The sequence below is a fragment of the Salvelinus fontinalis genome, chromosome 42 (assembly GCF_029448725.1).
Source record: "Salvelinus fontinalis isolate EN_2023a chromosome 42, ASM2944872v1, whole genome shotgun sequence".
Classification (NCBI taxonomy): Eukaryota; Metazoa; Chordata; class Actinopteri; order Salmoniformes; family Salmonidae; genus Salvelinus; species Salvelinus fontinalis.
Genome location: NC_074706.1, coordinates 25,107,680 through 25,122,438, shown reverse-complemented (window position 1 = coordinate 25,122,438; position 14,759 = coordinate 25,107,680). Strand labels below are relative to the sequence as shown.

Below are 14,759 nucleotides of genomic sequence, written 5' to 3'. Positions count from 1 at the left end.
ATACATCTGGATCGAGTAATTTATTGATTTAAATTCCCTAATAAACCCTGCATAGTCCAGACTTCCCTCAAGACATACCTTTATGCCCAAATACTTTTAGGATTGAAAACCTGTAGCCATTTTTCCCCCCTCCATTATACTGATATCCCTCACTCCGTCCATCCACTTCTGTGGGTCAGAAATCCATTTCAAAACAAGCTCTAGGTCGATCACCAAACTAGACAGCAGTGCAGACAGGGGGTATAGGTGTCGAAACAAATCAAAACCGACATCCAACCAGAAAACCAATCCCTGACTAAGGCAGACTGGGGCTAAGGCCCCCAACTGCTTGAAACACCCCCCAAACCAGGTGCTTGCCCCACAGCTGGGAACTCAATCAAATACCCGCCGCCGTCTTGACCGGCAGTGTCAAAGAAAGGCGTCCGTGCCAGGGCCTGATCAGAAAAGCAGGGAGGGCTTATTGAGGGCGAAGGGCCTGGCATCTGGATTAATATTTAACAACAGGCGGGGCTATGGACGCCTTACACAGCCGTGGTAGAGGGAGAAATGGAGAGAAAGCGGGTTGGAGGGCTGGGGGGGGGGGGTCAGGATCAATGACGAGGGGGGTAGGGGGTGGTGATGTTACCTAGGATCTTGAATGCTTCTTTGAGTTGTGTGTGTATATATAATATATATATGCGTTTACCTGTGAGCTGGGATCCTTGCTTCTCTGAGCTGACAGGAAGGCTACAGCCATGAAATATTCAGGCCACTCCAGGTAGTCCTCACGCTTCTTCGTCTGAGCATGATCAGAGGACGGGGTCCTGATGGAGGGGAAGAGAGGAGAGGGAGAAAGGACAGAGAGAAAAGAAAATGGAGAAAGGTCAGAACGGGAGAGAAAAAAATGGAGACAAAAGAAAATGGAGGTCAGAAAAATGGGCGAAAGAAAGGTGAGGAAGAGAAAGAAAGAAGAGGAAAAGAGAAAAGGAGGGTAGCGTTAGAGGTTGAGGAGGGAGAGGGAAGGAGAACGGGTGAGTCAGAGGGATAAGACAGAATAGAAGGAAAGTGACAAGGTAGTGAGGGATGGCGTAAAACCAAAAATAGAACCTTCAAAAGGCTAATTTGTCAAAAAGGAGCAGTCAGTGGCATTGTTCGCAGGTTTCACTAGAGGTCAGCATGATGTAGTCTCGGTCTCCGTCCTCTTGCTCTACAAAGGAACACGCGTGCCGCCGTGAACGCGAACACAAGTTCAGTCGGACACTTCACACACATCCTCACACGGCCAACAGTGCGACGATTCAAAGGGCTTCAAACCTGGGTCTTAACCCAACGGAGAACAGACGCCCACTCCCTATAATTACAACACCCCTGTCTAGAGACCTCACTATCTCAGCGTACATTCTTCGGGTTTTGAAAACCATTATATCCTCTCTTTACTGCTGTGCTACAGGCCACTCACCCACCATTACGGATCCAGACACAGGAACCGGGAGCTATTATGGGTACAGTCGTAAGAAAGTCCCACTGGGTCAGGCTGGAGCACCTTGGAAACTGAAGCAGCAGTACCCAGCAATTAAATCCTACCCATCTGGCTGTCACGCCAACCTAGGGCGGATCGTGCCATAGATCTAGGCCTAGATGCCATGTCTGCCTGTCTACAAAGCACTCTCTAAAGTGGATCCAAAGACACAGCGACAGCAGAAGAGGAAGGGATACTTTGAACTCCTCCACAGTTTGGAGTGTGATCTCTCGGCCGTGCGTTTCAACCTGGCAATTAAACCCTACCCACCTGGCTGTCACATGACAAAGAAATGAAAGAGCGTCCCTATTGCCCTAGGTTGGCAATCGAGACCCATTGCTGTCCGGCAACGCACCACGTCTGCCTGTCTACAAAGACAAGATCGGGGACGTCTTTCGCCCATACCCCCGCAGACACGACTGGACTAGAAAGAAATTAAGGGATCAAAGCGAGAAGGAGAAAGTCTGACACTTTGAACTCCTCCACAGCTCGCACTGTGAGATCTCTCGTCCCTACGTTTCAAAATTGGCTAATGGTTGCCAGCATGCGGAGCAAGAATGCCAAACGGGGACAAACTTTAAAGTGAAGTGACATTTCCAGGCATTCGGACGCATTAAGTGGCGCACATCATAGGGCAGAGGGGCCGTCTTTGCTCAAAAGACAAAGAAACTGCTTGTGTGTTTTTCATTGCGGCTTGATCAAATGATGTGGCATATTGCATTTAATTAGGCCTAAAGAATCTAGTTAGAGAGGCTGTTGTAAAATCATTTACAGTTGATGTAGAGATTTGATTTGTTCAAAATGTTTAATAACACAAGATGAGAGGAATAAAACATGAATTGAAACACATTTTCAGTTGAGTAGGCCTCCACCTTCCAATACAGACTTTCAATTTGATCCAGCTTTTTAGGGAGTGTCTGACTCTTCCTTGATAGATCTAATTAAGCATTAGTCTCCGGGGAAGCTTTGGTAGCTTAAACGTCTTCTGTTATCAATTTGTACAGATGGGCCTTCCTTCTCATTATTCATTAAAGCATCACTGCACTGGCCGCAAACCTTAATATCTCCCAACCTGACACCTGGTGGTGTTCACGCGGTCTTTCAGAAGCCTGGAATCTTCCTGCTGTCATATGTTCAAATGCTGACATAGAATTACAATGACTAGAACAGTCAGACATTCCAGTCCCCAATTGCATGCCGCTCAAGTTCAATTCATTGTAATTACATGGTTCTCCTATACTGCGGCAGCTGCTGCTGTGGTCTCAGTGTCACCCTTCCCTCCAGGACATTAGTCCTTTAATGAGACGCAGATGAGTGTGTTCGCTCCCCTGGGCTCTACAGGCTTTCCCAGGCACCAGATTGTCATAGAGGTCCTACACTCTGCAGAACGGTGGTCGGCCTTCCTGAACAGGATTTTCAACCGCACAGCTGCTGGGAAAAGAGATAACATGCCATGGGATAATGCTTCCTGGGCGTTCTCCCTTCTGGGGTTTATTATTCCCACAAATGCCTATTCCTTATTGGCTTAATGAGCGGGAGGATTAGGCTATCATCGCGCTTCCAAGCAGCACGTCAAAATAGGACTTTTCCTGGCTATACTCGGCCCTATATCGTAGGCTCTATCTGGGAACAGAATTTTGAAAATTCAAGGCATTAGGCTACCTGGTTTAGTAAAAGTGCACAAAGCCGGTAAGAAAGGGACGCTCGACATAGTGAGTGGTATTAGGGAAGGCAGGAAGGCCCCTCAGAATGCCAAGTTTGCCAACATGCATGTTGCATGGGGATGGAAATGTCAGAGGTACGCGACCTAACTCAATACATGCACCCTATGGTTGCTACCATAGAATTAGGAATTTAATAGGGCATTTATGGTTGCAACCAGTTCAGAGTTGATATGGAATACGCCGGCCTATATGCCTAGCCTTCAGCCCCAGCATTCTTCAAAGCAATGATGAGAATGCAAACGCAGAGCTTGGTCAGAAGAACATGAACAAACTGTCAACTCGATGGCAAGCAACAGTTGCTCTGAAGGCAGCCTAAAGAGTTCAGGCTGAGGGTTGATATGGAAAAGGTAAAGGCCTTCAGCCAAAACATTCTTCACATCAATGAAGGTGATACAAGTGTAAGCAGAGCAGAGAGTCGAATACATTTAAAGGCTGAACCAGTAAAAAGAGAACAGCGGTGTGCCGTACACTGAAAAATATTTATGATGAAGGCTAAACATGATGCAACCAGTCTCAAAATGCCATCCAGATTTCAATCAAACACATCCGGAACTCAAGCCTTCATAACAGCGTGAAATCACGGTGCAAAGAGACCGTTATCGAGCCTGTAGAAAGGCCCTGGGAGGCACCGGCTCATTTTGGGGGATCAAAACAGCCAAAGTGGGCCCTCAGACTGCTAAAAGTGGTGGTGAAGAGGGCCAGGGGCCACAGGGGTTGGCCCAGGTCCTCTTCACCTTTCTGGGCTTCTGGCACTCTGCTGGGTGACGGGAACCCCTCCAGGTGTGTGCGAGACGGTTGAGGGCATGTTACGGGTGGAGCTAGAGTGCTCCTCGTGTTTGACATTTGACACAGAGTCAGAGTGAGTGTGAGTGTGGTTGGGACTAGGAGTAGTGTGTGTGGGATGTGTGTGTTTGTCCTCATTGCCCTCCTGCGCGTTCGCTTATTCCCTGTGCCAACACTGCTGCCATTCCATGGGCACACACACAAGGGTGGGCGGGAGACACGTCATCCCTTTTTGAGGGCCACTGATTCATATAGCACTAGTTTCAGCTGAAGAGAAACTGTGTGTGTGTGTGTGTAACAGTATAACTTTAAACCGTCCCCTCGGGCTCGAACCAGGGACCCTCTGCACACATCAACAAGTCACCCACGAAGCATCGTTACCCATCCCTCCACAAAAGCCGCGGCCCTTGCAGAGCAAGGGGCAACACTACTTCTAGGTTTCAGAGCAAGTGACGTAACTGATTGAAACGCTAGTAGCGCGTACCCGCTAACTAGCTAGCCATTTCACATCCGTTACACTCAACCCGCTCCTTTTCCGCAGCAACCAGTGATCCGGGTCAACAGCATCAATAACAGTATAACTTTAAACCGTCCCCTCGCCCATACCCGGGCGCGAACCAGGGACCCTCTGCACACATCAACAACAGTCACCCACGAAGCATCGTTACCCATCGCTCCACAAAAGTCGAGGGCAACACTACTTCTAGGTTTCAGAGCAAGTGACGCAAATGATTGAAACGCTAGTAGCGCGTACCCTCTAACTAGCTAGCCATTTCACATCCGTTACGCGTGTGTGTGTGTGTGTCACGGTTTATGCAGGCTCCATATTCTACATCTTACACATCCCGCCTCCATGTCTTTCACCAAGATGGGATAGGGAACTAAGGGGAGTAGGGAGAATAAAAAACAGACACAGGAGGGGAGGGGACTAAGTGATAATCATGTCTGAAGAGGATAGGGTGATATTTTATCCTGAGAATGGCTACAGTGGTTTCTAAGGTGTGAAATCCTTTTTCTGACTTTCTGTGTCGAGAGAGAGACGACCACGGAATGTGATGACTGTTGAAGCTGCCAACCCTCCCCAGTCTGTGTCACTCTCTCTCTCTCTCTCACACACACACACACACACACACACACACACACACACACACACACCTTGTTCCCAATGCAGTTAGTCGGCAGGTATACATTATAGCTAAGTGCATAGCTTGAATGTGACCTTATTTCAATATACTGTACAGTTACTTAGCTAGCTATCTATCTTACATGTCTAATGACTTTCTGAAAATGCTGCTAACAACAAACGCGAGCTATGTTTATTTATTTATTGAAGTTGTAGCGTTGTGTGTTATCAAAGAACTGAAGGAGTTACGTTAGCTAGCTAGCTACTACTACTTAGCCTAGCTAGCTAGTCCCACTGTAAAACGCATGCAATCAAACAACTGACAATTCGCTGCTAACTTCAAAGTGAAAAGTAAAAACAAAAAAAAGTTACCCATTCAGTTGAGATGTCTCGTTCTTAATTTCTTGGCTCATCTTTGCTTCTGTGCTGGCAAGCTGCATGTGATGTGTCGCCTAGCTGATACTTGCATACTGCGTCACAGATAGGACGTAGGACACAACACAAGCATGAAAATCTCCCGCGCTTGAAAATGTCACGAGGTCCAACCACCAGCCTATATTAGGGAATGTATAAATCCACGTAGTTGTCTTGTTGAACAAACATCTGTAGAGCGCGCCAAACTACAGTTAGCCTTCCAAGGGGGACTTCTGTGAAAAATATGTAAAACCTGCGAAATGTGTGCTCTCTACCACTGTAAACTGAAGCTGCATATGACCAAAAACAGTAAAGTGAGGGACAGAATATATCCTCCCCCGCCACTACGTGGCAGTCATGTGTCTTACTAAAACCACAGCTAAAATAAGGGAGATTGTACCATAATTCTGTTACCGAACTTTACATCTGCATCAGGGAAGAACAGTTACAGTAACACACCTCTGACTCTCTGTGATGACACACACAGCCACACACCTCTGACTCTCTGTGATGACACACACAGCCACACACCTCTGACTCTCTGTGATGACACACACAGCCACACACCTCTGACTCTCTGTGATGACACACACAGCCACACAGCTAGCTCCTTGTTCTATGTGGCCAAGTTTTCCAAAAACGATGTTAAATATCTGCCCTGAATTAAGATTCAAAGATGTCTGCAGAAAGAATGGGGTGTCAGCTATGACATGACACCTTGACTTTGAAAACATCTATTTTGGTTATTGAACTACAGTAAGTGAAGTGGATTTCACTTGGTAACTGAATAACGGTAACAGAATTACATCATGGGTCCCAGATCTGTACTACACAGAAATTCCTAATTATAGAATTCTGCATTTTATTTTACCCTTATTTTACCAGGTAAGTTGACTGAGAACACATTCTCATTTACAGCAACGACCTGGGGAATAGTTCCAGGGGAGAGGAGGGAGGATGAATCAGCCAACTGTAAACTGAGGATGATTAGGTGGCCATGATGGTACAGTATGAAGACCAGATTGGGAATTTAGCGTGGTGATATATCCTGAATAGGTACAAAGGGAGAAATATGCAATATCTTCCTTTGCATATATGGGTATTATTCTACAAACGTGCTATTATTCTAATGAGTTCTGCCCCCAAACAAGACCACATTTGTTTTATTTTATTTTATTGAACCTTTATTTAACTAGGCAAGTCAGTTAAGAACAAATTATTATTTACAATGACGGCACACAGATTTGGTTGGTCCGGACCAGACCAAATCTGAACCAATCATAGACGTCTATGTTTCACAAGTTTGGACATCACAGCACAGCACAGTAGAGTACAGTATAGTAGAATTCAGTACAGGACAGTAGAGTAGAGCAGTGGTTCCCAACCTTTTCATTTACTGTACCACCAACTATTTTGCTCTGCCCGGAGTACCCCTGATTTACCCCCTCATGTGCATTTTACCAGTAGGCCTATGGTCTCATGAGTCTTCTCAAGTACCCCCTGTGGATAGGCCAAGTACCCCTGGTTGGGAACCACTGAAGTAGAGTATAGTACAGTAGAGTACAGTACAATACAGTACATTATACTGTACTCTACTCTATTGTGCTCTACTGTAATGTAACCAACTCTACTTTACTGTACTGAACTCTACTTTTCTTTATTTTACTGTATTGCACTCTACTGTACTCCACTGTGCTTCACTGTACTGTACTGTATTGTGCTTTCCAAACTTATGAAACATAGACATATATGATTGGTTCAAATTTGGTCTAAACCAATCTACGTCTGTGGACGTTGAAATCAAGGCGGGTCCGGACCAAAAAAATGATGTCGAATGAAATTAAGGCCAGGGTGGACTAACCAAATTTCACCTACTTTCAACGTCCATGGATGTCCGTGTCGGTCGGTGCTCAGTGGGTGCAGATGCTGGTTACAGTAAATGGAAAGCGAGGGTAGGCGTTGGTAAGTTCCGGGAGAGGTCAAATTAACTGGATCTGAACATAACAGTATGCCAGTGGAAGGGAAGACAGTAGCAAGTGACCTAGCTATGATTTCTCATTGTAGCCAATTCAATTGCAGTAATTCCGTTACGGATTTGGTAACATAATTACAAGTTTTAATCACTTAATAATTCATAAACAAAATGGTATATCAGTAAAAACACTAACTAATTGGTATGTCTATCTTTACTTGTTACTTCTGTGAACTTTGCCTTGTGCCTTGAAATTAGAAAATATCTTAAGGATACTGTATGTGGGTTTTTGGTTAAGGAATTTCAAAGCACAAGGCATTGTTTCTTAAACTTGCAGACGACAAATAATTTATCCCAAACTAAATACGGGTTGATATTAGTTGGCAGGGGTCTTTACTTCAACATTATTGTGTTTTGATGTATTTCTACTACCCTTTAACCCCTACGAGAGCAGTGACCCCCCCGCAGAACGGTTGAGCTAATGTCTGCTAATGTGATTAGCATGACGTTGTAAGTAACAAGAAGATTTCCCATGAAATTTGCTCCTATGAACTTCACATGTTGGTGCTCATGGGTCCTTTTACATGGAAATGACCTCCTGCATTGTGGGTAATAGGCCCAATGCTCAGTTGGTCTGCCATATGGTATGGGTCTCTCTCTCAATTCAATTCAATTCAAGGGATTTATTGGCATGGGAAACATATGTTAACATAGCCAAAGCAAGTGAAGTAGATAATAAACAAAAGTGAAATAAACAATAAAAATGAACAGTAAACATTACACTCACAGAAGTTCCAAAAGAATAAAGACATTTCAAATGTCGTATTATGTCTATATACAGTGTTGTAACGATGTGCAAATAGTTAAAGTACAAAAGGGAAAATAAATAAACATAAATATGGGTTGTATTTACAATGATGTTTGTTCTTCACTGGTTGCCATTTTCTTGTGGCAACAGGTCACACATCTTCCTGCTGTAGTAGGCACACTCTCTCTCCCTCTCTCTCTCTCTCTCCCTCCCCCCTTCTGCCACTTTCAGGAGGAATGGATCTCCAAGAGATAATGGCCAGATGCATTGAATTCCACTGTTGCTAAACCAATTAAGATTAAAATGGCTTTTCCTAAGGAATGCATCAGTCATGCTGTAGTTGATTACGTAAATATGTATTTCAGTAGTTTGTTTAGGTGTTTGTTTGAGTTGAATAGGGAGTGTATTGACAACTAACTTTTTCTCTCTCTCCTCTCTCCTCTCTCTTCTCTCTTTGATGCAGGCTCTATATTCACCAAAGATGTGTCCCTCTGTCTCGTGTTGACCATGTCACAAACTCATGATGGTGCCCTTCTCAAAATGGTGTTTGACTGACTGGTCCGGGTCACTTGGCCAGACTTACACACAGGCATCGGATGGGAACGAGACTTCTAGAAGGGTAACAAAGGTATCAACTTCAATCCAATTACTTGATACCTTAACCCCTGACGTCATGCCCTAGCGCCGTACCATAGGTGTCCGTATCTGTAAAAGTGCTTGAGCGATATCCTATGTCAATGTATAGTGTGACAGATTACTGCTAAAATAGACGTCATCATTATGCAACTTACTGTTGTATTCTAGTCAGTTTGAGTACATTCGAGCTAATTCTGCTGTAGTAGAATTGTTCAATGGAATGTTTTACAGTTAAAGTGAGTTTAGGGGATAAAACAGGTAACTTTGAGATGACTTTGGCTTTGAAGGGGTCGCTGAGGGGCAAATGATTTAAGTGGGGAAAGACGGGTGGAACTGCTCTCAGCAACATCAAAGCTCTACTTACCATTAGAGCAATTTTAGCAGCTTAGCTAATAGCGGTGGAGGACTGAACCAGAGGTAGCATCTGAAGAAAGCCACGTCTGAGTGTCAAATGGCACCCTATTCCCTATATAGTGCACTACTTTTGACCAGGGGCCCAATCATTATCTCACTATGTAGGGAATAGGGTTCTATTTGGGATGTAGCACATGACTACCAACGACAAGAATGCTGCAGAATTCTCGTGTTAAACCACAAGTAGAGCGGAGAGCCCACTGACCTAACTCTCCAGAAATGTGCTTAGCAGCTAAAGCTTCACCACCACCACACAATGAAGTCTATGGAGAACTCAGAGAAAACTGATGAACAAGTGTTTATCTGTATTTTCCTGGAAATATTGAAATGAATGGAAGATACTGTATCTCTCTGTCTTGGTGGTTTAAAATGAAATTCTCGAAAGGGTCTTGTGTGACCCTTCAAGAAGCATCTGTTGGTTCATTAGAATGTACAGGTAATTGCCAAATTAAAGGAAATACCAACATAGATTGTCTTACTAAGGTGTTTGGCCACCACAGGCCATTAGAACAGCTTTAATGTGCCTTGGCTTAGATTCTACAAGTGTCTGGAACTCTATTAGAGGGATGCGACACCATTCTTCCACGAGAAATTCCATCATTTGGTGTTTTGTTGATGGTGCTGGAAAACGCTGTCTCAGGCGCCGCTCCAGAATCTACCATAAGTGTTCAATTGTGTTGAGAACTGGTGACTGAGACGGCCATGGCATAGGGTTTATATCTTTTTTTATGTTCATCAAACTATTCAGTGACCACTCGTGCCCCGTGGATGGGGGAATATTTCATCCTATAGGGGCATAGCCATGGTAGCCAAATAATGGACCAAATCAAATCACATTTTACTGGTCACAAACACATGGTTAGCAGATGTTAATGCAAGTGTAGCGAAATGCTTGTGAATAATAATAATAGCCTGCAGAGCATTTCTATACATGACCCTAAGCATGTTGGGATATTCATTGCTTAATTAACTCAGAAACCACACCTGTGTGGAACTACATGCTTTCAATATACTTTGTATCCCTCATTTATTCAAGTGTTTCCATTACTTTGGTTACCTGTATATCTGAATCAGTGTTCTGGCATGCTGTAGCTGTATGACACAAAAAGAGGCTACAAATAAAGTATTATCATCATCATCATTTGTTTATGGGAGTAGATCTCATTGATGACATTCTCCCCTCTCTAGAGAGTACCCAGCTAGAGGACCCCCGGGCGGAATGGAGGAAGGAGCAGGAGAGGATGTTGAAGGAGTACCTGACAGTAGCCCAGGATGCCCTGGTCACCCAGAAAGAGCTGTACCAGGTGAAATTAATGGATTAGTGAATGGATGGATGGAAGGATATATGGATGGATGGATAGGTGAATGAAAGAATGACTGAATGGGTGGGTGAGTGAAAGGATGGATGAATTAACAAATAGGATGAGTTATAACAAATAGATGAGAATAAATGAACAAGACTTATTTCCATTGTGGTCCTCGTTACCAGGTCAAAGAGCAGTGTTCAATTGGGAGATCTGGTGACTATGACACACACACCCTTTAAACCCCCTATGCTCCTTTGAGACCCATCTTCAAAGTCACTGATATCTCTTCTTGCAGCCATGGTAGCCAAAATAATGGGCAACTAGGCATTTCTATCCATGACCTGATGGAATGTTAATTGTTGAATTAACTTAGGAACCACACCTGTGTGGAAGCACCTGCTTTTAATTGACTTTGTATCCCTCATTTACTCAAGTGTTTACTTGATTTACTTGTAGGGCGTTGCTATTCCACCCAAAACTAAGATGGCAGCCAGTCACCATCCCTGAAGTATCCATCAGTGGAGGCTGGCGAGGGGAGGACAGCTCATAATAATGGCTGGAATAAGCCATCCTCTTCTCAGCAGCATCCACTGGTATCCATTTATCAAATGTGACAGAAGATATGGAAGGAAAGTAGAAGCTTCTGGTTTTCTACTAATTTGATTCCTGCACATTCAGCAAATAAGATCAAAAGGTGGGGAATGTCCCTGACCTACCAAATTGAGTTTGGAGATAGTCGGAAAAAACAAAAACACAAAGATGTTTACCAGCAGCGATGTGAGAATGATTTATTTCATCATATTGCGTAGTCAGCAGCACTGCAGAAATGGCAGTCTTTCCTGAGCTATTCTCTCCTCTCCTCCTCCCTCGCTCTCTCTCTTCCTCCCTCTTTCTTCTCCAACTCTTCTTGATCTATTTCTTGCTTTCATCATCTATCAAACTTCCTGTCTTATTTACCACCCCACTGGGCTCACCACGTCATTTTAACGTGGACATTTTTGGTTGAGACGTTGATCAATGAGCCTTTATTCACCCCCTCGAAAAGACTGCCATAAGTTTGTTGAATTCCCAATGTGTTATCACTATGCTTTCAACTATCTGAAAGCACAACCAAATTCCAATAGAAAAACAATGTCCGATTTTTTGCTTAGTTGTCATCTCAATGTGTTATCACCGCACTCTCAACCATTTAAAAGCACAACAAAGTTCAAATGGGAAGACATTGTCAGATATGTTGTATTTATACAACAACTTAATGTGTTACCACTGTGCTTCATCTAATAGCACAACCAAATGACCTGGATTGTAGTTGAGAATACATTGAAAGGTCATTTGCAAGTGATCAATGCTGTTCGAGATTCTGCGACAGATATTTCTATTGTGAAGATCTCCACCGACCTGCGACCTTTGCATGCTATCTTGAACATACATGCTTTCATAGTTACAGTAACCTCAAAATGTGGCCATGGTTTAGTTACTCATTTGAAGGTTTAATAAAAAACGGTTACATTAGTTTGCAAGATAGTCTTAACTTTACAAGTCATATCGAATTGTGTTTGGTTGACAACACAACCAAATATCAACATTAAAGGAGATGTAATCTAACGCTTGGATAGTTTCATCTGAGCCACTGGATTAATCCTATTCTTAAACTTTTTTATTTTTTATTTAGTCAGAGACGTGAATCCAACATATAATTTGTTAACTTGTCGACAAGTTAATAGGCAAGTTAAGATTACATTTGACATCAACCAAAGCTTGAAGCCCTTGGCCTATCTATATGAATTGTCTATTTTTAGTTTAACCCTGGGTTGAATTGAAACAATAGCTGTTGATGACTTTGAAAATGTTACATAGGCCTAAATGACTTATAGAGTATGGTTAGATTTCATTTTCTCTATTAAGCCTACCCTTTGGAATGACTTCGATAGCAACAGTGAATCTATTTAGTTATGAAGAGATCTCTCAATAATAATTCTCATGATTGCACATTGGTTGTAGTCAGTGACAAATATCAAAGCTAAGCAGGAATGGTTAAAACCCTGGATGGGAGACCAAATGGATAGCTGTAGATAGATTACCTCTCCTGTAGGAGGTGCTGCCTAGCCTATTGCTTTTTTCTGATAGTGTTAGATCTTCAACGTCATATCCACTATTTCAAAGGTACAAATTCAACATATTATATAAAGGTTTGTCTAGAATTGAGGTTAACATGATGACATAATTCTGTGTTAGAAATTTCACCCTCAAAACAACAACTGACTTTTTGCAAATCGAATGTATTATCCACATAGACTCCAAGTCACAATACGTTGACAAATTACATTGAAACAACATTGATTCAAACAGTTCGGGCCCACTGGGACCTCTCATCCATCTCCTCTCCTCCCTCTCTGTCTCTACCTGTCTCTCAACTTCCCTATTGTTCATGTCCTCTCTTGAAAGTCATATCAACAATATCTCCGGCCCTGCCCTACACTGACCCGTCTTCCATCTATTCTCCTCCCCTCTGTCTGTCTCGCTATCTACCTCTCTGTATTAATCCATTGCTCTCTTGAATTTCAAACAATATTTCCAGCTCTGCCCTTCTGAACTGACTGCCCTCTCCATCTCCTCCCTGGTCTGAATGAGCAGCCTGCGAGGCTGATGAGATGAGGAGAGGAAAGAGAAAGGTGCTGTATACCTCACATCTGAAAAGTACATCGCAACAGACTCTGAGATAAATACATATCCCAGCTTTGTTCAGAGAATGAAGTTTTATCACAAATCTGTTTCTGAAAAGGCCCACCTACAGGGGGATCAAAGGTTCTCTCATAAAGTAAAAAGGATTCATATTGCCATGGACAGAAGTTAACAAAAAGGCAACAATTGGTTGAGAATGGTTGGGAAAAGTTTGAAAAAGAAAAGAACATCCACAGTCTGTGTATTCCTAGAAATAGATTGTATCACTATAGTTCCTTTTGAAGGGGAGATAAACATTTTCCGATTATTTGTACAGAAAATGTGTCAAATTGCATCCTAGCCCAAAGAGAACAGACAAGCAATTGAAATTGTATGAATAAAACGGGTGTTTTTCCCCCTGGCTCAGAGTTCACTCGAGGCAATGTCTTGTAGTCTACGTACCCTGTAGTGTGACTCCATAATGCCTTGCAGGATTACAGCTGATGTTTAACCGCAGAAGTGAAGAGCAATGTGATTATTTCACTAGCCACAAAAACAATGCTGTTAGTCTGTTACTTTTATTATTGATCTATGCGTGAGAATCAGCAGGTCTCTAGATAATCACATGTCTAGCCTATCTGTCAGGCCTATATACAAAGCTGAAATATGCACTGATTCACCATAACAGTCAGAAATAGAAAATATAATTATATAACATATGCTTTAACGCTGATATACACTGAGTGTACAAAACATTAAGAATACCTTCCTAATATTGACCTGGTCAGTCTATGTCATTGAAAGAGCAGGTGTTCATAATGTTTTGTACACCCAGTGTATAGGTCTATAGGCTTATAAGATGCCCTTTACAAAAATTTGAGGCACCACACCCTAATGGAGTAATTTCTCCCCCTTATTCGTATCACAATGACCTTTTACCAGTTCAGTGTAGACACTAATAAAATACTTTTTTGTATTACAGCAATCACAGATTGTCCCTTTAAAGTTATGCAGTGTTGTTAAACTTTCTCTATTATTGTGTTTAAGAATGATTTCCCCCAAGTTTATGTAGATATTTAATTATCTGGGGACATATCATATTTTATCCCTGTCACTGTCCCATCATCCTATCTGCCTATATTTTGCAATGGTGCATATTTTACCGTTCCAAAACTTTTTCTCCCAGTTCTTGCATAGAGCGACAGCGGCCGATAACACAACTATTTAACGCGGCGGTGTAATGATTCCCGCTTGTCTGGAATGGGGAATGGGACCGTGGGTATGGGACCAAATACTTCGATTGAACCAGTGTAACAAGTCGACAACACACATATTCCATTGGTGGTGTCTTGGAAAGGGTTAAGCCGCAGGAATGCAACACTCAGGAATGTGCATGCAAATAGATTTATGCTAATGATA

General features: G+C 42.9%; 1 protein-coding gene across 1 annotated transcript in view; it reads right to left on the bottom strand.

The window, feature by feature from the left end:
* The window catches only part of LOC129841012 (deoxycytidylate deaminase-like), a 42,443-nt gene extending 36,611 nt beyond the window's left edge, over positions 1–5,832 (bottom strand). The window contains exons 1-2 of the mRNA XM_055909106.1: positions 5,501–5,832; positions 686–803 (exon numbers count right to left, since the gene is read on the bottom strand). Of these exons, the coding sequence (XP_055765081.1) occupies positions 686–803; positions 5,501–5,568 (186 nt within the window). The 5' untranslated portion in view covers positions 5,569–5,832. The remainder of the gene's footprint in view (positions 1–685; positions 804–5,500) is intronic.
* Between the last annotated feature and the right edge of the window lie 8,927 nt (positions 5,833–14,759).